This window comes from Trachemys scripta, chromosome 10, assembly GCF_013100865.1.
Source record: "Trachemys scripta elegans isolate TJP31775 chromosome 10, CAS_Tse_1.0, whole genome shotgun sequence".
Taxonomy (NCBI): domain Eukaryota; kingdom Metazoa; phylum Chordata; order Testudines; family Emydidae; genus Trachemys; species Trachemys scripta.
The window spans coordinates 64,039,621-64,066,295 of NC_048307.1; the positions used below are offsets into that span (position 1 = coordinate 64,039,621).

General features: G+C 39.3%; 1 protein-coding gene across 3 annotated transcripts in view; it reads right to left on the reverse strand.

Annotated features, from left to right (window-relative positions):
- DMXL2 (Dmx like 2) overlaps positions 1-26,675 on the reverse strand; it is a 121,627-nt gene that overhangs the window by 67,601 nt on the left and 27,351 nt on the right. For all 3 annotated transcript variants that reach the window (XM_034783309.1, XM_034783310.1, XM_034783311.1), the window contains exons 5-13: positions 24,946-25,108; positions 21,883-21,949; positions 19,533-19,711; positions 17,592-17,775; positions 15,622-15,796; positions 13,355-13,594; positions 4,927-5,204; positions 4,022-4,718; positions 1,200-1,321 (exon numbers count right to left, since the gene is read on the reverse strand). In XM_034783309.1, the coding sequence (XP_034639200.1) occupies positions 1,200-1,321; positions 4,022-4,718; positions 4,927-5,204; positions 13,355-13,594; positions 15,622-15,796; positions 17,592-17,775; positions 19,533-19,711; positions 21,883-21,949; positions 24,946-25,108 (2,105 nt within the window). The remainder of the gene's footprint in view (positions 1-1,199; positions 1,322-4,021; positions 4,719-4,926; positions 5,205-13,354; positions 13,595-15,621; positions 15,797-17,591; positions 17,776-19,532; positions 19,712-21,882; positions 21,950-24,945; positions 25,109-26,675) is intronic.

A 26,675-nucleotide genomic window follows, 5' to 3' on the forward strand; every position in this document is an offset into this window, starting at 1 on the left:
CGGTGCCGACGAGGTCCGGTGCCGGGGAGGCTTGTCTGACGCCACTCGCGTGGTCATCATAGCCGGTGCCGCCGGGGCACTGCGCACCGAGGTGCTAGGTGCCGGAGTCTGGCCCGTAGAAGGAGTGTCCGGGCTGAGTGCCGCCTCCATTAGGAGTTGCCTGAGCCGAAAGTCCCGCTCCTTCTTGGTTCTTGGTTTGAAGGCCTTACAGATCTTGCATTTATCTGTTTGGTGGGACTCTCCCAGGCACTTCAAACAGGAGTCGTGCGGGTCGCTCGTGGGCATAGGCTTAGCGCAGGAGGCGCACTGCTTGAAGCCGGGAGCGTTGGGCATGAGCCCGGGCCCGCGGCCGGGGGAGAAAGGGGGAGACGACCCCCTTAACCCCCTGAACTACAATAACAACTATAACAACTTTTTAACTATAAACACTAGAACTACAACTATAACTATAACTTCGAATGACTAAGTAAGCTAGGGAGAGTGGAGGACAGCTATGCCGCGCTCCACAGTTCCAACGACCGTCAGGGGCGGTAAGAAGGAACTGAGGGGGCGCCGGGTCGGCTGGGGTATATATTCAGCGCCATGAAGGCGCCACTCTAGGGGGCTCCACAGCCGACCCGCCGGTGTTGCTAGGGTAAAAATCTTCCGACGATCGTGCACGCGGCGCGCGCACACCTAATGGAATGGATATGAGCAAGCACTCGAAGAAGAACTAATGATTATGGACACATGCAAATCTTTAAAAATATGCAAACTAAGCCCAGGTCTACACTGGGGAGGGGGAGTCGACCTAAGATACGCAACTTCAGCTACGCAAATAGCGTAGCTGAAGTTGCTGTATCAGGTCGACTTACCTGGCCACGAGGACGGCAGGGAGTCAACCGCTGCCGCTCCCCCCGTTGACTCCGCTTCCACCTCTCGTGAGCTGGAGTTCCGGAGTCGATGGGGAGCGCGTTCGGGGATCGATTTATCCGCCTCTAGATGAGACGCGATAAATCAATCCCCGATAGATCAATCTCTACCCGCCAATCTGGTGGGTAGTGAAGACCTGCCCTAAATAAAAATTGCATGACACGTCACATGGAGCTGCACAAAATTTGGCAGCTATGAGTAAAGTGAAGCTTTTGGAACAAAACTAATATGTTAAACTTTTGCCTTTTACATTTCAAGTCTCTCAAATAAGCTCTATGTAAACTTACAGAACATTCGGGATCAGACAATTCATCTAGAAGTTTTCGTGCATCTACCACTGCTTGATACAGCCTCAGGTTTTTGCCATCAGATGCTACAAAGCAAGCACTAGCAGAATTGCAGTACGTACCTGAATCAAAACACCAAATACAAATTTTAGAATATAAACAGATTATACCACCATTTCTCCTCAATTATTGGCTGAAGTGACATTATGTAACCAATTACAATCTATTTTATTGCATGAAACTATATTTAATTTTCAGACTAGTATTGCTGAAATATTGGCAAATGTCATGAAAATATGTAAGTTAAATACAATACTTCAATATTACATTAATCTCATTTCTTAATTTACGTTTTATGATCAATTTTAGTTATATAAAACAATCTAAGTAGACACAAAATCCAGGAGCATAATTAACATAAACAGGGCCGGCTCTAGGGATTTGGCCGTCCCAAGCAGCAACAACAACAACAAAAAAAGCCGCGATCGCGATCTGCGGCGGCAATTCGGCGGAAGGTCCTTCGCTCCTAGCGGGAGTGAGGGACCGTCCACCGAATTGCCGCCGAATAGCTGGACCTGCCGCCCCTGTCCGGAGTGGCCGCCCCAAGCACCAGCTTGCCAAGCTGGTGCTTGGAGCCGGCCCTGAACATAAATGAATATTTATAAATAAACAAATCTTTGCAAGTGAGCAAAGACCAACAGGTATTATCCAGCTGAATAATATCTTCCTATTATGTCCACGACCTGGAAAATATAAACTCCTAATGTTAAAAGCAGCAACACAGTACAAATGTATACATTCAAGCAACCTGTAATGGTTTGTGTCCTTTTGGCTTCTCTACCATGTATAAAATAGGTCTGATACACTGGATTTAATTTTGTTTTTGAATTAATTTTTTGCTTAGCTTCCTACCTTAGAAATATCAGGTCATGACTCAGCTCTTTTTGGCTGGAGAACGCCTTAAAGGACTGAAGAACTTAATGAGATTATGACAGCACAGAAGACTGAAATTTAATCAGGAAGGGATATTTAATCAGAGCATTAAACATTTGGGGAGGGGCTTGTTGTTTTTGTTAAAATCTATTTAACTTGAACTCTTGAAAAACTCTTTCTTGAGTCCTCTAGCAAAAATATGGAGAAAAAGCTTTTGCTGTTTACTTTGCAGTTCATTTTTAAAGGTCTGGGAAGCTGAGAAGAAAAAAAACAACAAAAAAACTCAGCTATCAAACGATCCAATATTCCTTAATTACAGTTTTAAGAAATATGCTTATGCATATCAGTGTTGTGATTCAGTAATTAGTGTTTAGCATTTTAAAGCTTAGTCTGAACACTGTTATTGAATTTAATAAGTACATAGTTAAATACTATACATTTGCTATGCAGATGAAACTTTCCAGCACAATATGCAAAGACTACAGATATGTCATGGTAAAGTTGTTTATGATATTTTGGAAGGTAAAAATTGAGTGACTGAAAAGGTTTAAAAATATTTATACGGAAGATTTTCTTGGCAGTAATATTAGAAAACACTAAAATTAAATCCAAGAATTAAAGAATTTATTAAACCTGATGCTCTAGTGTCATAGCATAAAACTATGACCTACTATAGTGGTGATGCCCTCAACATCAATCCTCTGCCCCCTCTAAAACCTTATGTCTTCAGCATTAAAAAGTCAAAGGACCTGATTATTAAAACTTATTCAGCTTTAGAAACAGGCTTCTTCAAACCAGAAAAAGGTGTAAAGAAGTCTGTTATATATGAAAGGTCCCAACATGGAGGAAATTAAGTAGTTTATGGAAAGGTTGAGCAGGTTTAAAGTCTCAGTTTAAAAATATTCCCTATATAGAAGGATACAATTATGACAAACATGTCACCACTGTCAGAGACATTTTGCCATTTATATGGACCCTGCCACCGCACATTCATAGTTTGTTAGTTCGCTTTGATCTAGTCCCATGTCAGAGGGCTATATCTAAGCAAACTAATGAACTGTTAATGCACAGCAGCTGATCAAATCCAACAAATCCTTTGTGAGGTCCTTGTGCATGTTAACAGTTTGTTATTTTGCTTTGATCTAGTTCTCTTTGAAATGCGACTAGATCAAAGCAAAAGAACAAGCTGTTAATGCGTGGTAGCTGACAATTTTTTGTTGCTATGACCACATTGTGAAATTATCTATATTTTACCTTGGCTGTGCCATGAATTATGCATAATTTTACCATGACAAAAATCTTATCCATACCTATAAATTATAAAAGTGATGATTTAAAACAAATTGATTGCTGGAGTATATAGTAAATCAATTTTGCAATTATGTTCTTAAATCAAAAAAAGTTAGCGTTATTTTCCTTCCCTAATAGGTTAGTTGAAGTCAGCACTTTGAAGGAAGCTCACAGAAGCTGGACAGATCAGGTCTCATCTCTTTCATGAATTCATTCCACTCAAAGCCCGAAGTTTTGAGTTAGTTCACAATAAAGATAACCTTTTTCCAAAGGACAGTGGGAGATATTACATCAACTGTTCTAACAATGTGTTACTATCTATACAACATTTTAAGTTTCCTATTTTAGTACAAGATATGCTTCGATAATACAAGTCAAACAATTAACCAAAAAAATTTTTTAATTTAATGATGTGTTCAAAGCAATGGGAGTTTCTTGAAAAAAACAAGGAAGGATAATGAAATTATATAATGTATAATGAAACAGATAATGCCTAAAATAATGAAATAATTAGTATACACTACTAAAATAAATTATAAATATTTGGTTCAAACAGATTACATTTCATTGTTATGTAAAAAAAAGTACAACACACTCACCGAGACAATAGCTGGGAATAAGAGTTGGAAGCCAGGCCACGTTAGAGAAGGCAGAAGTGTGAAGCGAGTTAATTCGAGCCAATTCAGATACTCCTCCAGTGTATGACAAAGGTCCAATGGGGTCTACACGCCACAGAATCAGCTCACTGTAGATTGCATTTGGGTCATGGAATGTACAAGTTGCTGCATTTCTAAGATGTTGCCTAGAAGAACCTTTTAAATGTTTAACAGGATCCATTATTTTGCTTAATCTATCAGAGTCCCATGGATGATCAGATTCGGGAGTTAACAGAGCATTATGATGAGAAGATGTTAATAACAAAGGTAAAACAGAATGGCAAGCCAGGTCATTGAGATGAAATCGGTGACCACAGTACCTAAATTTATGTGATACAGTAAGCACAGTGGTAAAAGCAGATTTATCAGCAAAAGTAACTGCCCACTGGTTTAGGGATCCATCTATATGTTTGGAAACCATCATTACGATAGGAGCCATTATATTCACATTTGGGCTACCCAGGGAAGAGCTTGGTCCATTAATTCCTAGAGTGCTATCTGGAATGTTAGTTGTCTTCTGATGCACAGCGCTACTGACATCTTTTGTAGAGGTAGTGCAAGCATACATCATGATGTTTTTACTAAGGGAGCTGGCATCTCCTGATGGAAATGCAACAGGAATCCGAGAAGAAAATGAAACCTAGGGGAAAAAAAAAAAGGCACAAAATAATGAAAAGTTTAGTTAAAATATAACATTTTAAACACAAGCCCACCATAAACGTTAATGTTTTTGCTGTTTTAAGTTACATTTGTTTTAAGATTAAATTAATATTTACATATGTTTCAATAACAAGTGTACTGTGAATATCTGTTAAAATAAGAAATAATTAAGTTTTCCAGTACTGTACCTGAACTTGTCTAAAGATTCCTGGATTGTACTCATCCAAATATTTCACATGCCATACTAAAAAAGTACCATCAATGGGGTGGATAGTAAAAAGCATGTCTGGATTCCTGTTCCATTCAGTAAGAAGCATTTCAATTTTCCGATCTAACAAAACTGTAGGAAGTGGCATACATGGGCTGGCTGATGGAGATGTTTTGGGGCTCCCCTCTCTGTCTCCATCTTCATGTTCTGAAGAGCCTGTACCTGTTCCTGTCTCAGATTCTCTATCTATAGATAATTCTGAAACAGACAAACACAAACTGTCTTATACTACAGTAGAAATTTCCTTGCCATAATTTATAAACAACACACAAAACTTTATTAAAAAATATCAATTAAGGTGCTAAATAACAATGTTTATCACACTGCAAGCCTTTTGGGGGTAGAAATTGTCTTTTTGTTCTTTGCTTGTACAATGCCTAGCACAACAGGGTAATGGATTATGACTGAGTTTCCTAGGCACTAATGAAAAATCATCATCTACAAAACCCACACACAGAGAGGTCCCAAATTAATGTGACCCTTTCAGATAAAATGATTGTGATGAAATGTGCAGTATTTTACCGTTGATAGGGAAAAGGAATTGTGTGCATACAGTAAGAATTGTGATGCCCTTAACTACTTATTTCCTTGCGTGTAAGGACCTGGGTTTTATAAATGACGTGATAGTTCAGGCTGCTGTCATGAATTAACCTTACTTGGTTTTTGAAACAAAGATTTTTGGTTTTTAGAGTTTGCCAGGTGATTTTTCCCCTTTAGCTTGTGCAGCTAAAAAAAAAGATACTGTTTTTTGAATTTTTAAATAAATGGAAGTAGCACCAGACAACTAAATTAAAGGTGCTGACCAAACTAATGATGGCTCCTTCCTTAATTCACAGTGCATCTGATAAAATACACTTTCTTATTATGTATCTACCGGTAAGTTAACTATAGCATAGACGCACAATGCAGCTTTTATTCATTTAGAATAGTGATAAAAAGTATAGAAGTCTAAAGACTTTAATTGGTAAATGTCAGGAAATCTCAATTTTACCATTCTCTCCCCACCCCAAACCAATGAAAAAAATATTTCTATAGAAACTAACAGAAATTTCGATAGGCAAAGTAAGAAAAGTGCTGTTTGAAAACTTATGAGAGTCCAACCTTAATGTGCATAAAACATGTTGTAACACTAGCATTAACAGACCTGGAAGAGTGACACCATTTAGGTAGCTTTAATTTTTTGAATCTCAACCTCTTTCTCATGCCTCTATTCCATGTGGAACATAAGGTCTTCACCACAGCCTTCCACCTTTTGCTGGTCTCCTGCTGCAGTCTTAGGCCTGGTCTACACTACGAGGTTAGGTCGAAACGAGCCGCGTTAGGTCAATTTTATAATGAATGCGTCTACAAAACCAACCCCGTTCCGCCGACCTAAAGGGCCCTTAAAATCGACTGCTATACTTCTCCCTGATGAGGGGAGAAGCGCTAAAATCGACCTTCCTGGATCTAATTTGGGGTAGTGTAGATGCAGCGCTGTGCAATTCGACGGAGCTCCAATGTGACCACTCTGGACAGCACTTTCAACTCTGATGTACTAGCCAGGTACACAGGAAAAGCACCGGGAACTTTTGAATTTCATTTCCTGTTTGGTCAATGTGGTGAGCTCAGCAGAACAGGTGACCATGCAGTCCCAGAATCGCAAACGAGCTCCAGCATGGAGCGAATAGGAGACACTGGATCTGACTGCAGAATAGGGAGAAGAATCTGTGCATGCAGAACTCCAATCCAGCAGAAGAAATGCTGATATATTTGCTAAAATCGCACAGGGCATGGTGCATAGAGGCTACACCAGGGATGCCTGTAAACCAAATTCTGTTGACCAGCCATGTATAATGTGTCACCATACCAGGAGGCGCTCAATATAAAAGGCAAAATGCAACCTTGTACCTAAAACACGTGTTGTCTGCTGTGAATTGCTTGATTCATTGTGAAAGAGTCTCCCTTTTGTTCTCAGAAATGTATCTTCTTAAAAGTCTACTCTCCTTTTTTTGCCCCCTGCAGCTAAAAATGCTTCTATGCTCCTCGCATCAACTCCGAGGTTATCGCAGATTAGAAGGTGAAAAAAAACCACACTTGTGATGACATGTTTTCAGAGCTCACACATCCTCCCGCACTGATAGGGGACAGCTGAATGCATGGAGGCATTCGGTGGCAGAGGCCAGGAAAGCATACCGTGGGCGTGATCACAACACGCAGGAGGAGATGCTGAGGCTAATGGGAGAGCAAACGGACATGATGAGGCATCTGGTGGAGCTGCAAGAAAGGCAACTAGAGTACAGACCACTGCTGCAGCCACTGTGTAACCACCTGGCCTCCTCACCCAGACGCCCAAGAACGCGGGGAGGTGGAGACTCTGGGCACCCTGCCACTCAACTCTAGGAGATGGCCCAAGCAACAGAAGGCTGTCATTCGAACAGCTTTGATTTGTGGTGTGGCTACAATAAGTAATGTGGTCTTGTCCTTCTCTCCTCCCCCACCCCACCCGTTATCAAACCCTTTGTACACCCGGGCTTCCTTTTACTAGTCAGTGTTGTCTGTGTTCTCAAATATTTTTTAATAAATAAAGAATGAATGGATTCAGAACAATAGGGACTTTATTTCCTGTGCCAGCTGTGGTCGAAGGGGGGAGGAGGATTGGCTTACAGGGAAGTACATTCACCAAGGAGGGTGGCTTTGCATCAAGGACTAACACATACAACTGTCACACCGTAGCCTGGTCAGTCATGAAACTGTTTTTCAAAGCCCCTCTGATGAGCAGTATGCCTCGGTGTGCTCTTCTAATTTCCCTGGTGTCTGGCTGTTCAAAATTGGCCACCAGGAGACCTGCCTCAACCTCCCACCCCACCATAAATGTCTCCCCCTTACTCTCACAGATATTATGGAGCACACAGCAAGTAGCAATAACAATGGGAATATTGCTTTCGTTGTGGTCTAACCTCAGCAAACTGCGACAGCGCCCCTTTAAACATCCAAAGGCACATTCTACCACCATTCTGCACTTGCTCAGCCTATAGTTGAACTGCTCCTTACTGCTGTCCAGGCTGCCTGTGTATGGCTTCATGAGCCATGGGAGCAAGGGGTAGGCTGGGTCCCCACGGATAACTATTGGCATTTCAACATACCCAACGGTAATTTTCTGGTCAGGGAAGAAAGTTCCTTCTTGCAGCTTTCCAAACAGCCCGGAGTTCCGAAAGATGCGAGTGTCTTGCACCTTTCCCAACCTTCCCATGTTGATGTCGGTGAAACGGTCCTTGTGATCCACCAGTGCTTGCAACACAATTGAGAAGTACCCTTTGTAGTTTATGTACTCTTTGGCAAGGTGGTCCAGTGCCAAGATAGGGATATACGTTCAGTCTATCACCCCTACCACAGTTAGAGAACCCCATTGCAGCAAAGCCATCCACTATGACCTGCACATTTCCCAGAGTCACGACCCTTCTTAGCAGAAGGGTATTGCTTGCCCTGGCTACTTGGATCATAGCAGCGCCCACGGCAGATTTGCCCACTCCGAATTGATTACCGACTGATCGGTAACAATCAGGCATTGCAAGCTTCCACAGGGCTATCACCACTCGCTTCTCAACTGTCAGGGCACGTGTCATCTTGGTATTCCTGCACTTCAAGGAGGGGGAAAGCAACTCACAAAGTTCCATGAAAGTGGCCTTATGCATGCGAAAGTTTCACAGTCCCTGGGAATCATGCCATACCTGCAACACTATGTGGTCCCACCAGTCTGTGCTTGTTTGCCGGGCCCAGAATTGGCGTTCCACTGTATCAACATGCCCCAATGCTGCCCTGATATCCCAATTGCCACATCCCGTGCTTTCAGGAAGGTCTGTGTCCATCTCCTCCTCACAATCTTTCTCATACTGGCGATTCCTAGCTAGGCTCTGCACATACTGCAGGATAATGTGTGAGGTGTTTACAATGCTCACGAAAGCAGTGTGCAGCTGAGCGGGCTCCATGCTTGCTGTGCTATGATGTCTGCATGGATAACGCAGGAAAAAAAGGCGCAAAATGATTGTTTACCATTGCTTTCAAGAAGGGAGGAGACTGACGACATATACCCAAAACCACCCGCGACAATGTTTTTGTCCCATCAGGCATTGGGAGCTTAACCCAGAATTCCAATAGGCAGCGGGGATTGTGGGATAGCTACCCACAGTGCACCACTCCATGAGTCGATGCAAGCCACAGTATTGAGGACACACTCCGCCGACATAATGCACTTAGTGGCGACACACACAATCAACTGTATAAAATTGGTTACTGAAGTTCGACTTCTATAAAATTGACCTAATATCGTAGTGTAGACATGCCTGTAGCTTCTTCCCATATCATTTTAATAGCTTTCAATTCTGCTTCTATTGTGTCTTTCCATGTGATCCTTGATCTACCTTGTTGCCTCTTGCCCTGGGGGTTGCAATCCAATGCCTCTCTTATTATATTATTCAGGTCTTTCCTCCATGTATGCCCTGGACCATCTCCATTTTCACTCCATAATTTCCTATCCTGTCAATTTGTTTCGTCCTCCCTCAGAGTTCTTCATTTGTGATTTTTATTGGCCATCTGATAATGAGGACTTGTCTAAGACAGGTGTTTGTGAAAATCTGAAGTTTAGATAGCAAGGTCAAATCTCCTAGTTTCAGTGCCACATAGTAAGATTGAGTTTATAATGGTATTAAATATCTGAAGTTTAGTTTGGAGGGCAAGATTTCTGTTTCCAGACTGGTTTTAGAGTTATAAAGGCACATCTGGCTTTAATGTCTTTGTCTGTTCTACCTGTTATACTTACAGTGCTGCCAGGATATGTGAAATATCAGACTTTTTCTATGTCAGTCCCAGATGGTGTTATTGGTATTTTGTTGTGTGTTGAACATCTACTGTCATGAAATAATTTTCAGGCGCGCACACACACACACACACACACACACACACTTTCCCACAACCGTGAAAATGTAAATTCATAAAAATCTAAAAAAATACCTTAAAATAAACATTGATCTTATCCATTGAAATTATATAAAAAAGGCAAAATCAGATTGTGCCTACCCTAAAGACAGGGCACCAGGCAGTTCCCGAGTGAGAGTGGGGGGCAAAAGAGCCCAATTTAATGCTACTCTGAGCGGCATTAAAAAAAAAACGATAGATTTTTTTCCACTAGAAAATCTGCTGGTTTGACAGTGGCCATTGGTGTCTAAAGGGTGGTGCCTAATCTCAACCCCATACTCCAGATATTATGCAAAACCTCAACTGTACATAACCTGAGTGTAAGGGCTTTCATTATCTTGGGGAAAACAATGCCGTGTGCTTGAAATGGTTCAGGAACAGGCACTCGCCTAAATACTGCCCACATGAGATACTTCTCACAGTAGATTGTGCAGATACTCAAAATATGGCTATGCCTTCTCTGCTGGGCTCCTCAGGCTTGGCTTCCCCTCAGTGAGGTTCAAAAATGTATACAGAGACAGGGCCATATTAAAACCCAGGTCATCTGCATAGGGTCCCAGGTAGCTGAGTCATGTGATGCCATCAGAATTGCAGGATTTATTTATTTATTTTTTAATGTTTCAAGCCTTCATTGTTGCAAAGAATAGCTGGAAAAGTGAACTGTATATAACTGATGTAGTGATGTCTATCTGAGCCTGCATATGGCCTCCAGCAAATGGAAGAGCCAAGAAGTCAACTGACCCTCGCAGCTTTGAGTGGGTTGGTCTGAATGGGATGTGTGGCTTGCATGCACTGCTGGGTCTGACAGAATTGGCTTCATGTGATGGGGTGTATCAACCCCAAACTAGCCAAAAAGGTGTTAACTGAAGCCTGAGAGCTTATTAGCCCCACCTTGTTACACTAACAGCTGTGCCAGGCTCAGGAAGCAATTAAAAGGAAGGAGTTCAGTGCAATTTGGGTGGAAGGGAGACTTTAGGAGAGATGTGGTTTGGAGTCACTTCTCTGCAGGAAGGGCCTGACAAAACCAGGCAGATGAAGAACTGTGAGATAAGCTAAGGAGCAGAGTTAGCTCCTGTGGTCGGCCTTGAAAAAGGGGCAAGATGCCTGGGAGGGAGCCCTGTTGGTTGGTGTTTTGCAGAAGGACAGAGAACTGGGGAGAACCTAAGGCTATGTCTACACTATGGCTTATGCCAGCATAATTTTTGTCACTCAGTGGTGGGAATAAACCACCCCCGAGTGACATAAATTATGCTGTCATAAGCACTTGTGTGCATAGCGCTATGTTGACAGGAGACCTTCTCCCGCCGATGTAGCTTTTGCCACTCACAGAGTTCATTCTGCCTTTAGCATAGAGTGTCTACACCACACGCACTGCAGCTGCGCAGATGTATCAGTACAGCTACGCTGCTATACATATAGACATGGCTGAAAACTGACTAAAAGCTTAACTGGGAAGGGCAGAAGTTGCTTAGATTGTATTTTCATTTCATTTTGTTGTTTGTTTTAATTTTGCTGAGGGACTCCAGGAAAAGCCCTGTGAGCCACTACTGTTGTGGAAGAGGAGTCTAGTAGGGGTATAAGACGTTGTGCTGATTGCCATTATTTTGTTGGACACTATTTGTTTTGGACACTGAAACCCCCAAAGGGGTGTAACTATAGTGTGGCGTGGCTGGAGAGCCCAGTTACCCTGGTACCCGACCACTGAAGTCTTGAAGAGGATGGCGAGAGAGTTGCTGAAATGCCGTCCAAGGTAACAAGGGGGTGCTCTGGAATGGTAAGTTGATGACTCTCCCCCTTGGTGGGGCTCAGATGAACCGCTGGGCTTCGTTCCTTTCCTAGCTGGCCTTCGTTCCTTTCCTAGCTGGCCTTTTAGCTCCATGAGGGGAAGAAGTGGTGGTGTTCTCAAGCATCATCCATTCATGGCAGCAAAATGAAATGTTACTTTCAGAACATTAGGCAGAAATTCATAATTCAGTCTCCTCTCGGACAGTGGTGAAACCTTCTTCTTCTTCCCCTTTTCCCAGCTAATTGGGGTTAGGTCACTAGATCAGTCTTTTGCTTGCTTGCTAGTCCAACGCTCACTCCATATCCATTCCCTCATGCTGTACACAGTCTATCCACTATTTTCTTGGCTGTCCTTCTCTGACCACAAACTTAAATCTCAAGTGCCTCCTGTACAGAATTCCCTTCATTCATCCTTCACACGTCTAAACTATCCCAGCTTCCTGTCTTGCAGCTTCTCTCTGATACCACAAACTTTCGTCTCACTTCTGATAACATCATTCTGCATTTGGTCCAGCAACACCACCCCCTCACTGCCCTCAAACATCTCATTTCCATGGCTTCAAGTTTTCTCAAGTGCCTCTCTTTGGTTGCCCACCTCTCTGATCCATCTTGCCATGGCTTTGTATAATTGTCCCTTAAGTAGTCTGGGTATCCATTTATCAAAAATCATTCCACATATCTTGTGCCATTACATTAGTGGTGGAACAATGAACAATATTAACATATGAAATACCACTGGGCATCGGAGTTAACACCAGTGGTGTTAACATGGGTCAGGTCACACCTCCCAGAGATACTCTTACAGGTTGTGCGCATCTGCACACTCAGGTAGACATTACTGCACTTCACATTTTCAAGATTGTCTTCAGAACTATATGGGGGATAGCCTTAGTATTTTATTTATGAAAGCTGAGATTCTGAGAAACTAGATGGGATGGCCCTAATGGCCCAATGTGAAGCAGTCCAGTTCAGATTTTGGATACCACTACTAACTTCCTTCCATCTGTGCTTGCCTGCCACAAGTCAATGACCTGATGTGAAGCAGTCCAGTTCATATCTTGGTTACTACTACCAACTTCCTTCCATTTGTGCTTGCCTGCCACATTTGGCTATAATTTGTACTTATCTTCTCTTTTGCATATAGTAAAAGGAATGACCCAAAATTAGCAACATTTTATTACTGTGTGCAAATGCCACTCTCTCTAGGCTAAGGAAAGAGATAATTATACATTAATATCAAGCAGACATTTTAACAGAAAAGCATACTTGAAGTTAAATATATAATTATCTCAATGAGACTCTAAATGTAAGAGAATAATCAACCACTGATATGCAAACAGACATACAATAATGTTCAGTATAAACCACTTAATATAAAACCTAGGTTTTCATTATAATCTATAAAAAATGGAGAGTCTTCACAACCTTCCAAAAGAAAGACTGTTAAACCTTTCATGCAAGAGATTATTGTGCCCACTAGTGGTTGCAGCCTACAGCACATGAAACCTAAACTATAAATGCCTATATTTGTGATGTGTGACATCATATATGTACTATGTTTGCCAGAGTAATTCTAATGTAGACATTATAAAATAATAACCCGGATTACCAACCATGATCTAGTTTCATATGTAAGCCTCTCTCTTTCTCCTCCATTTCCTCCTCCTCCTCTTCACCATCAGCATCAGCATCATCTTGTTCTGGTTGTTGTTCAGCAAGTTTTCTTAGATGCTGCAGAAATACTTCAATTGAGGATGTAAAATTAAATTCTTTATTATTCAGCCAATGAACCACAAAGCCTCCATTTCCTTCGTCTACATTAAAAGCTGTCCCAGCTAACACTGATGGAATATCTGTGGAAATAAAATTTAATTAAAAAAATCCCCACCAAAACCACAACATAAGTAATTGTAAATTAGCTATCTAAAATACATAACTTCATAAATGTATACCTGTAAGCTAAAACAAGTTATGCACACAAGACAGTGGATAATTTACAGATACTAATGGAAATAGGTTGTTATAAGATGAAGAAAGAAAATTAGCTTTGTTCCATAAACAAAAACTAGTTGCAATAACAAAAGTTAAGGTTCTCTGCATGAAAAACATTAGAGTTATGTATAAAATTATTCACAAAACCAAACCATTTAAAGGCAAGTGTAATAAAGCTTATGCTGCCCACAAACGTTCTTACCAAATATTAATCATAACATCTAACTCTGATAAGTTATTCTTAAAATGTATTTTTGTTATCTTGTTTTCATACCTACATGTTTCTTTTAGGGATACTGTCAAATGGAAAATATTCAGTTACTATATTTATCAACTGACAATTTTTCAGTATCATATTTATGTGCTCTCTGAACTTAATAGATAATGCTGTATGTGTAGTTTAATAAAAAAGTGTATAATATTAATTGGTAAAATTATACATGTTTTTGCTGACTTGCATTTGGGACTCAATGTGCTACATTAATGTATAAATAGAAACTTTTATAATTTCTTTTTCAAAATGCTTTTGTTTTGTATTTATAATTTGATATTATGGGTGTAAGAATATAATGTATTTTGGGTCAGAGTTAAGGTTGTTGTGGTTGAGATCAAATATGCATTTCTTTATACTTGACAAGAACAATCTATTTGTTTATTATGTGGACAGTGTATAATTTATGGCCTTAACTATTTATATCCTTTAAGTGCTAGGGTTTTGTAAATATGGTAAGTGACTACACTGCTATTAGTTAACAACTTCTTTAATTAAAAAAAAGCTTGTTTTGGGAATTTCATGGTGTTTTGTTAATGCTTTATTTTTAAAATTGTGTGTAGTTAAAGAGACTCCTATTTAACAAATTTTTAAATAGGATAAGACGTATCACCAGATGGAAGGAGGGAGTGGTGGCTGGCTAAAGACTTGTACAGAACGCTCTCACTCAATGTACACCACTGAGGATGCACATGTTCCATGGGTACCTATGTTAGGCTGCGCTTGTCAGTGGACGTGGCTATCTTCAGAAGTGCTCAAAAATTATAGTAAATTGAAGTATCAGACCTAAAGACCAGAACCAATGTCACTTGATTCCACTGCTGAAGACAAACCCGACAGGCCACAGTGCCTCCCAGGCATGTCCCTAAACCTTTGTGCACATTTCTCCCAAAGCACCTATCATTATCGTACCTAAAGGAACATCTACACTGGAGCTGGAGGTGAAATTCCCAGCTTGGGAAGACATAACTGCACTAGCTCTGATTGAACAGGAGTGCTAAACATAGCAGTGTAGCCATAGGTGCACAAGCAGCAGGACAGGTTTGCCACCCCAAGTATATACCTAGGGTTGCAGGCAGGATTGTACACAGGGCAGCTAGCCTGTCCTGCTACCCATGTGGCTGTATCTATACTTCTATTTTTAGCACGCTAGCTCGATCACAGCTAGCAAACGTACATCTACCTGAGCTGGAAATTACACTCCGGTGTCAGTGTGAACATACTCTAAGTGCAACTTATTGCCCCCAAAACGTTAAGAGTTCTGCAAAGGACCCTCCCCGCCAAACCCAAGAACAAACCAAACTTGAGTTTGTGCCTTTTTTTGGTTCTTTATTATGTACAAAGATGACCCAAAGGTTTTGTTTTTCATCTTTAAATAAAAAAAAAAAAAAAAAGATGGGGGAGAGTGTTTGTTTAGTTTTTACATTAGAAATTGAGGTGCTGTCTGTCCTGCAAGACTCTATGATAATTAAAGACTAGTGAAATGACGTCTTTGATATGGACAGTACTCAAGAAAGCAGATCAAACCATGAGCACTACGCGAACACCATCTCCCTAATATTTCCATTTTGGATAAATTATTATTGGGCATTTAAAGGAAAAAAAAAATATTTTCACCTGTGGTAGGGTTGATGCTTGCTGCTATATGAAAGTGACAGAGTGCATTAGCATGATGTGAAATATGACGCTGAACTTCATGCGAGCCCTGTTGATCAGGCAATAATTCTGTGTGGGTAATAAGAACTGAAGATCTTCTTTGTCCTTTTCTCATATTTTTTAAGTGGTGAAGTGTCTGAAGTAAAGAGAAAAATCACATTTAAATCTAAAAGAAAACAGTGCATTGTGAAGTTGATTCATGAGAATATATCTATGCAAATCCTGAAACCATAAAAGTCACCTAATACCTAAGATGTGACGACCCTGCATGTAGATTGTTTGAGGTTGTTAAACTGTGCACTTTTTTTTTCTAATCAAAGCCACATTTGAAAGCCTTCAAGTCTCTGCTCTAATCAAAAAACTATTATTTTGTGACAGCATTTGTATAGAGACAGAGCAGTAATAACTTTTGTTTACCAGCAGAGTAAGCATGTCTTAGTATGAAAGCAGCTGTCATTCCAAAAGTTGTCACAGCTATTAGTCTGATAAAGCAGACTACTGTACCTCTTTCAGGAGTCTGATTTGTCTTGTGTACCCCAAGTTTCACCTCACTTAAAAACTCAGGTTTTGGCTTCAGCCCCACACAGTGGGACTTGAGCTTCACTCCCACGCGGCTTCAGCTTTCTACCCTGGGCCCCAGCGAGTCTAATGCTGGCCCTGGTGACCCCATTAAAATGAACACACAATCCTCTTTGGGGTTGAAACCCACTGTTTGAGAACTGCTGAAAATATAGAATAGTATAAACAATTATTGGCTGAATGAAATTTTAGTTTGTACTTACTTCACTAGTGCTTTTTATGCAGCCTATTGTAAAACTAGGCAAAATTTCTGGATGAGTTGATGTACCCCTTGGAAGACCTCTGAGTACCCCTATGGATACATGTACCCTTGGTTGAGAACCATTGTGATAACGGATCCTTGAGCCAACGACCTTCCAGAGGTCCATACTTTGCAACACACTTTGGATTTGTATTATTTTTGTATTACTCTACATAATCTTCACACTTGTCTTGATTAATTCTAAAAGCCTTCAGCTTTCAGGAGTGGCACAAATATAACTGAGACCATAATTTAAAGACAATGGCTGCTAAAAGTTCAACTGAGGGCATAATTTGTCCTGCTACGTATTTGTTACTGGTGATATGCCAGAAGGGAAGAGCCCAGTATGATTTTCATAGCCCAGGATGAGTTTTCAAAACTGGTAGTTTATTCCCTCTAAACTAAAAATTTTATACAGATACCACTGAGACTCAAACATGAAACACCACAATGCCATCTTTGCAAAGACATTTTTCAAAGCAGAACAGCCCTTTAAAGACATTAACCAAACCAAATCACTTAGAGACCAAAAGAAAAGGTTTGTATTGATGGCATACATTTTACCTGGATCGAGCCAAAAAATCTCCCCAGTACTGAAACTGTCTTCTTAGTAAGCAATGCAATGAAAACCCAAATGAGCAGGAAACTTTATATTTTTTAAAGACTACATCTCAATTATATGCTACTATCTAATCTTATTAAGGGGTAATAATATTTTCCTTATATGCGTCCAAGAGAATGTTTCAATGCTCGGTTTCCATGGATGTTTTCACAAGTATGGAATGTCATTCTCCAACCAGAATGAAACCACCAATTACTGTGCAGTATTTAACATCATCTGCTCCTAACAACTCTACACTCAGCTGAGGAGGAAGCAGATTCATTCAATTTTTCATCTGAGTCTTAAGGGTTTTATTTTCTCTTTCTTCTTGAGTGATCTGTTGTAAATGGAGTATGTGAAAGAACTCTGACTGTTACATTCTGATTTACTGAATACTAGAAGCTAGACAACATGTGGTTTCAGTTTTCCAAATCCCTTAAAAATTTTACCTACCCAAAATGTTAACTACTGAAATAAAAAATAATTAGTAACATACATATTTAACAGTACCTCTAGAGCATGCTGTATTCTGTCTTTTTGCCTTCCAGAATGCAACAGGCTGCTGCTACTGCTGGAAGTGCTAGTCTCACAGATCTGCTCACCCAGAAGACTATCCTCTGGTAATAAAGTCTCTGCCCACAGCCGACAGATACCATCATGGCATGAAGTAAGTAACACGTTACAGACCGACCCCCTGAAAATAAACATGTCAGGATTACCTCATGTAACTAAATGAAGTACAGTTACACAACTGAAAATACAAAAACATACAAGTGTTAGGCAGTTATGATCTGCTTCTTGGAAGGCTTTTGGACCTGAAACATGTTTATAATAGTGGTAACAATTTAAATATGCTAGCTAATGGCAAACTGTAGATTACCAACAAAAGTGCATCTGATAGTAACATCAATTCAGATGAATTAACTGAACACTACTATAAGCAAGTTTATAGTTACAGTTATAATTATCTGGTTTGCTGGGTTGTGTAAAGTATGAGCATGTACACTGCATCACTACAGGAGTGAAAATGAAATCCTAAACTACTACATCTATCATGTCTGCTTTAGAAAGGAGTTAGTTAATTAACAGCAATTTACACAGATTTTCCTTCCAATGCCGTAATAACATTTCCTGAAGAAAAGATTTATACTTGTGCTTCCTACACTTAACAATGTATTAAAGTTTAGATCAGATTTTATAGCACTACTGATGTCAATAGGACTTCTTGCTTGAAGCAATGTTCACCAATGTAATAAGGGTTGCATAACTTCACCCTTCAAAATACCGTGCTCCCTCTGTAATAGCTGATGACATTACCAACACATACAGTTGTTACCATTAAAAAACAGCAACCTTTTTAATGGTGACCACTCTAAAACAAGCCAAGGAGCTATATTCCCCATCCCTCTTGGCTGCAATGTCAACTTAATATTTAGGGCCCTGAATTCAGGTCCTAGAAAGTAAGTGAAGAAATTCATTCTAAAATATTTTGAAATGTAATTTAAGAGCTACATTTAAAATCTATACATAGTTTCTTATAATTTTATAAGGGGTATATCACGACTTTAGCTCTGGCTACTTTGTGCCCTTTTGGTCCCCAGGTGGCCCAGGACTGGCAGAGCAAAAGGTGGCTTGAAGTCAATATTGCACGTCTTCGCAACACCCTCCCTTCCCCACACACACATTAGGTACAGCTAAGGAGCTGGCCTGACAGCTTTTCAGCTCTTTATTAGATCTTCTTATATTTGTATGCAATTCTGTGACTGACAGTGGTTGTCTAAACATTCGGAAACCTACAATCATGGTTCGCTACTATTTGAAATGTATAGAAAAGTTGATACTTTTCAAATAGTAGTAAGGGATTGCTAAAGGGTGACCTATGCCCCAGTGCTGCCAATACTTATACACATGTTTACCTTGAAGCATACAAGTAGTCCCAATGAAGTCAATGGGACTACGCACATGTTTAAAGTGCAGAGAGAGATCACAGTATCTTGAACTCAGGTCTTGTCACCTTTTAATAAATTACAGGTGAGATGTACATAAGTATTTGCAGAATTGGGGCCCTACAATTCAATGAAAATGTGTGTTAGTTCCAAAAGAAGTAGGGAAAATACTAGATGATAGTTATTTAATTCAATCATAACAAACAGAAGCTGAAATTATATGTGCACATCCTTAAGCATTACATCTTCAGTATAATACATAAATATATTTAAACTATCATGAAGACAAAGGCCAAAATTTAAACTTGGATGTCTAAAATTAAGGTGCCTGAATTTAGATGTAGGTACAATAATGGACATGGTCTAATTTAGAAATGTGACCAAAAAGTGAATGAGAAACCACTGAAAATGAAGCTATTTTTATTCATGTACCTATTTAAGAGCCTAACTTGAAGCACTCAGGCTTGAAAATTTTGATCAAAATTCCTAACAGGAACTTTCTAACCTGGGCATGTACTTGCTAGTGTTACGCCATGAAAATCCTGTCACCGCTCGAGGATGTGCCAAATAAACAAAGGAAAAGTGAACAAGTGCTGAGCTTTTTTTCTTTTCTTCACTCTCTCGTGGTAGAAGAGATGATTTCCACCCTGTCATTGGATACCATACCTTTAAGAGACAATCATCCTGGGAAAAGAAACAAAAACATACATAGGATGAATGGGCTACAAGTACAAATGTCACAAAAAGGAAACCCAAAAGTATGGATGAAGTTAGGTTGGTGGTGTACATCTAATGACGTAGTTAATTAAAACCAAGTTGAAATGTTGATATAGCATCACCACCAATACAGAGAGGTAACTTATTAAAAATGTATATTTTTAATGTGTGTGGAGAATGAATTTACAGTAGCTATTCAATTTCATGTTTTAAAATTAACAAACGTTATATAACACAGTATGACGATATGGTGGACAGCACATATTGAAACTGCATGAGCAAAAAAATGACTGCCAGCTTATTTGTGATCAAGTATTTGAGTGTGTGCAGGAAACTGATGTAATGTCTGGCAGAAGGAAAGATCTAGCTGGTGTAATTCACCAATTTTACACCGACTAAGAATCTGACCCTACATACATAGCACTATACATTTAGAGCTCCTTTCCTAGTAAGAAATACAGACAAAATAAAACGTGGCACACAATTAAGGTAAGAGGGAGAGAGAACAAAGAAAAAGAATTTCTATTAGATGTTAATTTTATAAAGGGATTTTGAGGACAGTGAAGGCAGTTGTAGCACAAACAGAAGAAGACAGCCAAATATAGGTATAGTATGAATGAATGACAATGGAAGAAACATGAAGAAAGCAGTAAAGAGATGATTATAGAGAATGAAGGAAAAAGTGTGGAAGCCACTTATGCTTGGTCTGGGGAAACACATATAAGTCTGCATAGTGTCTTTAAGGTAAGGACGTGGTGGATGAATTGGAAGGGATAAGAAACTGGAAGCCAATGAAGAGGCAGGCATGGAAATGTGTTAAGAGTAGCATGAGAGAGAATTTTAGCAGTAGTCTTTTTGCCTTTTGAATAGATGGAAGAACATTATTCTTCCATGCTACCTTACTCTCTTTGTCCAAATCTTTCTTAAATTCTCCTAGGAATTCTTTCTACCTCATTCTCCTCATTAATCTGTCCTCACTGCTGTTTAGAATCTCTGCTTCATAACTGAAGCAGATAGTATCAGAAATAAAACTACAAGCCAATTTCTTCCTTTGCTCCCTTTTTGACCCTTTTCAGGTTCCTTTCACCAGATTTTCAGTAGGTTAGACTGACATACACCTGCAATAGTGTGTGTTAAGAGATGCCTATGTGCCCAATAATTATCAGTGTAAATACAATTACACAATGGTAGGAGAATAGCTCTCTCAGTTGCAGGACTGACTGAGGTAGGGAGAAGAAATTGGAAGGAAATCAAGTTTAAAAAAAAAATCTATTACAGACCTCTCACAGCCTCGCTAAAAAATAAAATTCCCACAAACAGATCACAAGATATGCTTACCACAGATCCTGCAAGCAGGACTAACAAAAATGCTTGGCAGGCAGCAATGTTAAGAGTTATGATTAAAGCTATACATCCAATAGAGCTATATGTTGCAACCTAAATGGAAGCCTCTTCTGACACAGAGGCAGAGAATGGGCTTTTGGAACCATCTGCTGCAATTATCTAGTCAGGGAATCTTGTCTGTATAAACGTATATGCACAACAGATGGAGATATGCAAAGAATAAGACTTTCAAAGCCTAGCTTTTGGTCACTTTCTAATCACAAGGATCTTAAGATGTAGTACCTAGCCAAGATACTACAGTGGGCACATTCCTAGTGAAATCACACACACACTGGTCTATAACAGCAACATAACCACCATGCTGGTGACTCAAGGTAACCATTAAGGAGAAGAGTTAAGAGTTGAAGTAAATAAAAAAATTAGTTCCTCAAACTCATCTTTTCCCTTAGTGGAATTAGTGGTATGACTAACAAATGCTGAACTATCAGAATGTAAACTCAAGAATATCACTCCAGTGACAGGACTTTAGATAAACATATAGTTACTTAAAAATTTAATCCCAAAAGCAGTTTGAGAAAGATATGAAAAACTGAAATGGAGGGTAAGAATGGAAGTTGAAACTCAATCTTCACTATACATTTGAAACTGTTTGGTAATTATTTGGATATTGGGATTAGTTTTGCTTAATTATGGCTACATAATTGCACACAGTCCATAATTTTTGCATATTATTTATCATCAAACATGTGATGAATCCACACCCGAAGACTTAGCTAGCTATTATTTGTCCTTACCTTTCCAGCTGTTGCAAAGTATTCACCATCAGGAGACCATTCCATCAGACGTACAGATACTGCAGTCCTAGGGAAGAAAGATAGTTCAGCTTTAAACCTTGACTGACTACTGTATATGTATTTTTATAATATTATTGCTCCAAATATGCAATTAATCAAATATCATTATGTAATATTTAAATGAAGCATGTTGATAATTTATAGTCATTCCAATGTGTCTCAGCTGTTACGTGCTGCATCCAGCTAAAAATAGCTATAGCAGTTTAGGATTTTTTTTCCACAAAATATCTGAAACATTGAGAAAAGAGAATGGGCAGAAAATAACTTGTGGTTTTTTTTGCCAGAGCAAAGGCACATAAGATCTTGATCCAAGTGCAAAAGAAAAGCATCTCCTAGTTAGTCTGGGACTCTTTCTCAACAAAATTTGAGGCACTTGGCAATGGCTGAAGAAGCAAAGACATCTAATTTCAAGGAACCCCCATCTGGAAAGAAGAGAGCTTAGCACAACATTTTTCAAGAATCAATTGTGCTGTGCTAAAACTGGTAGAATAAATCACCCACCTAGAAAATCTCCTTGTCTGCCAAGTAGAGAACAGAAGAATATATTGTTTTGGCTGTACCAGTCCCTCAGAGCACCTTTTAACTTGGGACTGACGAACAGATCAGTTCTCATTTCATTTAGAACATAGCAGCCACTCAGTCCAAGATAGTTTGAATGATCTCTCATGGCAGGAAAGTTCAGATGGCAATTTTATGGCCCAAAATTCCAAGTTACTGATGCTAAATCTGGCTTCTATTGGCTTTCAGAGCCAAGACACACTGAGGTGCATAAATGAACACCCCTATCTAGAACACAAGTTAGGGACAGATAACAGGTGACCCTCTGAAAACATTCTGGGGTAGTGACTACCAAATCACTGATTCTTCTGACAAAGCCAGAGAACCATAACAGTAAGCTGAGACTATTCAAGCCTGAGTGATATAAAATGCTCATCCAGGACGGAAGGGCCTTCCATCCACAGCTTGGTGAGTTGAGCTCATTCAAACAACACAAGAATGTAAGATCAGACATAAGAACAAAGAACATCAGTCACATTTTCAGGATGGTGGGCTGTATCCCAGCAGATAGAGACTCTGAGAAGGATTTACAGGTCATAGTGGATAACCAACTTTACATGTGTTTCCAGTGGATACTGTGATTAAGAGAGCTAAATGCAATCTTTGGATGTATAATATCGATTAAGCGTACAGAGGGGATATGTCTATATATGGCATTGATCCATTACTGGAATACAGCAGTCCAGCTCTTGTGCTCACAATTTAAAAAGGGTGTTGAGAAATTGGAGGGGGAGGAGGGGGGTCAGAAAAGTGCCACAAGAGAATGATTTGAGGTCTGGAAAACCTGTCTTACAATGATTTAATAAGGTCAGTTTATTTAGTTTACCCAAGAAAAGGTTAATAGTTGACTTGATCACAATCTAACTCTAATCTAGGAGAAAAAGGCATCACAAGACCCAATGGCTGGAACTAGAAGTTAGATAAATTCAAACTGGAAATAACGTGCAAATTTTTCACATCGAGGTAATTAACTGCTGTAATTTTCCAAAGAACATGGTGAATTCTCTATCACTTGAAGTCTATAAAGTAAGATTGGATGTCTTTCTAAAAATATATTCTAGTTCAATCATAAGATATGGACACGATGCAGTAATTACTGGGTGAAATTCTATGGCCTTTGTTATACAACAGGTCAGACTACGTGATCATTATAGTCCCTTCTGGCCTTAAAAATCTATGTAACAAATACAATAATAATTAAAACAGAAATGTAAATTACACTAAATGAACAGTCAAGATGACAGCAAAGGCAAAAATAGAATGACAGGAACTAAGGGTATGGAGGGAACCTTGTTAAATGCAATTGGAATATTAGACCTGCAGGCTGACATGCACATCCCTCCTAATAGACTTTGGAATGCTTCTGGGAAAGCAACACAAAGTACTGCTAGAATGGGAGCTGAAGAGGAAATATTGTACAGCTACTTGTTATTTAAAAGAAAAACATTCTTCATATTATTCAAATATACAATTCGACTGGTTGAAAATTTCTTTAAAGGTAAATCTCTCTTCAATTGGGTGGTTAACACCTTGATAGGGTGAGGCTCACATGGAAAGAATATTTGTCTGATTATACCTCATAAAAATATAAGTCAGGAAAAGTTACTAGGTTATAATGATGTATTTCTTTTAACACACTAAAATTCTGGTGATAGTTCTCCCCTCTAATTGCATTAAATGATTCAGTCTGTCAATATTTAATATTTTTTCTGGGTACTTGAACTTGTATATCCGTCTGAAATATATATCTGAAACTCTTTTGTAAACTCTAAAGAAATTCCATTGCTCTGTGGTTCCCTGCCCTTTTTTGGTTAGAGTCCCCTTCACCTTAAATTACCATATTAGCATCCTACCCAGGTTCCTATGCACCATATCTTGGCTTAAGTGCATGTCTATGTTTTTGTCTTGTCCTCCCCCCCACCTTTTTCCTTTTGACTCCATTCTTTTCCCCCTTCCCGTTTTTCTTCTTTCAATTCTTGGGTTTTTTTGCTCTCCTCACTTATTCCATCACTATATTCAAAACCAGCATTATTATTATTAATCATGCAGCGGTGTGCATCTCCTGTCTGGGAGCGTGCAAACCACTTGCACAAACTAGCATGACCAGGGACAGCTGCCGGTGAGCCTGGTGCCCGCTCCAGTGGGCAGGGCTGGGGATGGTTCAGCCACGCTGGAAGAGCTGCCTGAGCTGGGCGCTGGCTCCTGCAACCTGACATGCTGCTGCTTTTGCTGCTGCAGTTCCTGACCCAGTCGCTGGCCATGACCCTGCTGGTCTTGCTTGTTGTTGCTAGAGCCCTGTGACACCACGGATATCCGCTTTATATCCGCAGATATAAATTTTGTATCTGTGCAGCGCTCTACATATTTAAATACTTTTAATGGCACACATTTAAAATGTGGTCTTTTACATCTAGTTAACACATCTTAGATTACAGATTCACTTACTTGCACTGCCAGACACATTTCCAGTCATTTAGAACAGGGAGAACTTTATCATCTTTGATCTGACTGTCAGGATCATCATCATCTTCCTCCTCTTCTTCTAGAATGTCACTACATGGAGGGGCCCACAACTGCAAGTTGTCAGTTGCTGTCAGGAGCCTGTTACCTGAAAGTGAGTAATATTAATTCAAGTTGTAGAACAGAATGAGGAACTCTGGATGCATTTATATTGGAAGATTATGTAGAGTATCATATTTGACAAGTTATTAAAAATAGCCGAGGAACACAACTTTATTAAGTCCATTTTGATTACAGTAGATTATTCAGACATGGCACACTCCGCTCCAGTTGGTTTTATTAAATTTTTTAGATTTTACCATCTATTTTAAGCAAGAGTGCTTTTCCCCCCTGCTATTATGAATACAGTAATATGAAAATAATTTATATTGTTTTGGATATTAAACCATCTGAATTAAAAATAAACCCCAATAATTTTATGAATAACTATATTGATTTCATATTTCCAAAAGACACAGCTACTGATTCATACTACATTTAAACTTGCAAACATTTAGTACACATTATTTAAACATTTGTCATGGCAGATGATAAAATTTGTTCTTCCAATGCCCAGATTTTTTTCCCTTTCTATCAGTAAGCCAACCCACTATTTGGAGCTATTTAAATTAAAACATGTCTTGTTACTGTCTGTGATAAGGCCTTGTTATTCAGTCAATCGATTAGGAAATTTATTTTGTTGGCTCTGAGGAATCTTTTCTGCCAAAAACTCTAATTACACTACCAGAAGTGTAGATGAAAGACATGCAGAATTTCACAAATATCACCATTGTATTAGAAACCAAGATATTTACAAATCTCCCTCTTAAAAATTTTTCAATGTGCAAGTTGAAGAAAACAAAAAGGGAGACTAAACAGACAAGTTTAGTCTCAAATAAGAGTAGTTCTTGGATTTTTCCAGAATGTCACAGGATCAAACTTCTCTTTAGAACTTGTAACTTCAAAAGGAACTTCTGCCTTCCTGTAAAATGGGTTTCTATTAGAGTATGAAATAGAGTATAAATATTACTTAGTTGTCCTTTCTCCACAGGCGATTTGTCCATTTGACAGTCAAAGAACTGCAAGGGGAAAAAAATATCCCAGCACAAGAAGTCTTTGCTTATGGGCATAGATTACATAGGCACCAGGAAAGTGGCTGTCCAAGAATTAACATGCTAAGAGACTGGTTAATAGCAATAACTAGTCAGGAATATCAATTACTAGAGGTACTCTCACAGAACCCATTTTACAGGTAAAGAAGAAACTCTCTTTTCTGTAGTGATTAATTCCAGCAATCCATTCTAATAGGTTGTACACATCCATACCAAGGAGCCTAATTGTGAAGGAGAAAACTACACCTCTTGATTTTTTTTTAAAAACTTACTACATTACTAAACTACAGACCATAGAAAATGTCTGGTGAAAGCTGGAAGGGCTGAAGTACTCACATCTGTTGTCTCCTATTTAGTCTTCCAGATGACCACTTTGCAATTTGTTTTCTATATAGAAGTCACTGGAATTTGCTCCATTTAAAATAATCATATCTGGCCACAAGAACCTGGTAATTACCTACTTTCATTTGTAGAGCTAATGAGAAATAAGCCTCCTAATTGAGAAGATCCACTCCCCATGAAAAGGACATAAGGAAGTTGTATTTGTAGTTGTATTATGTGTGT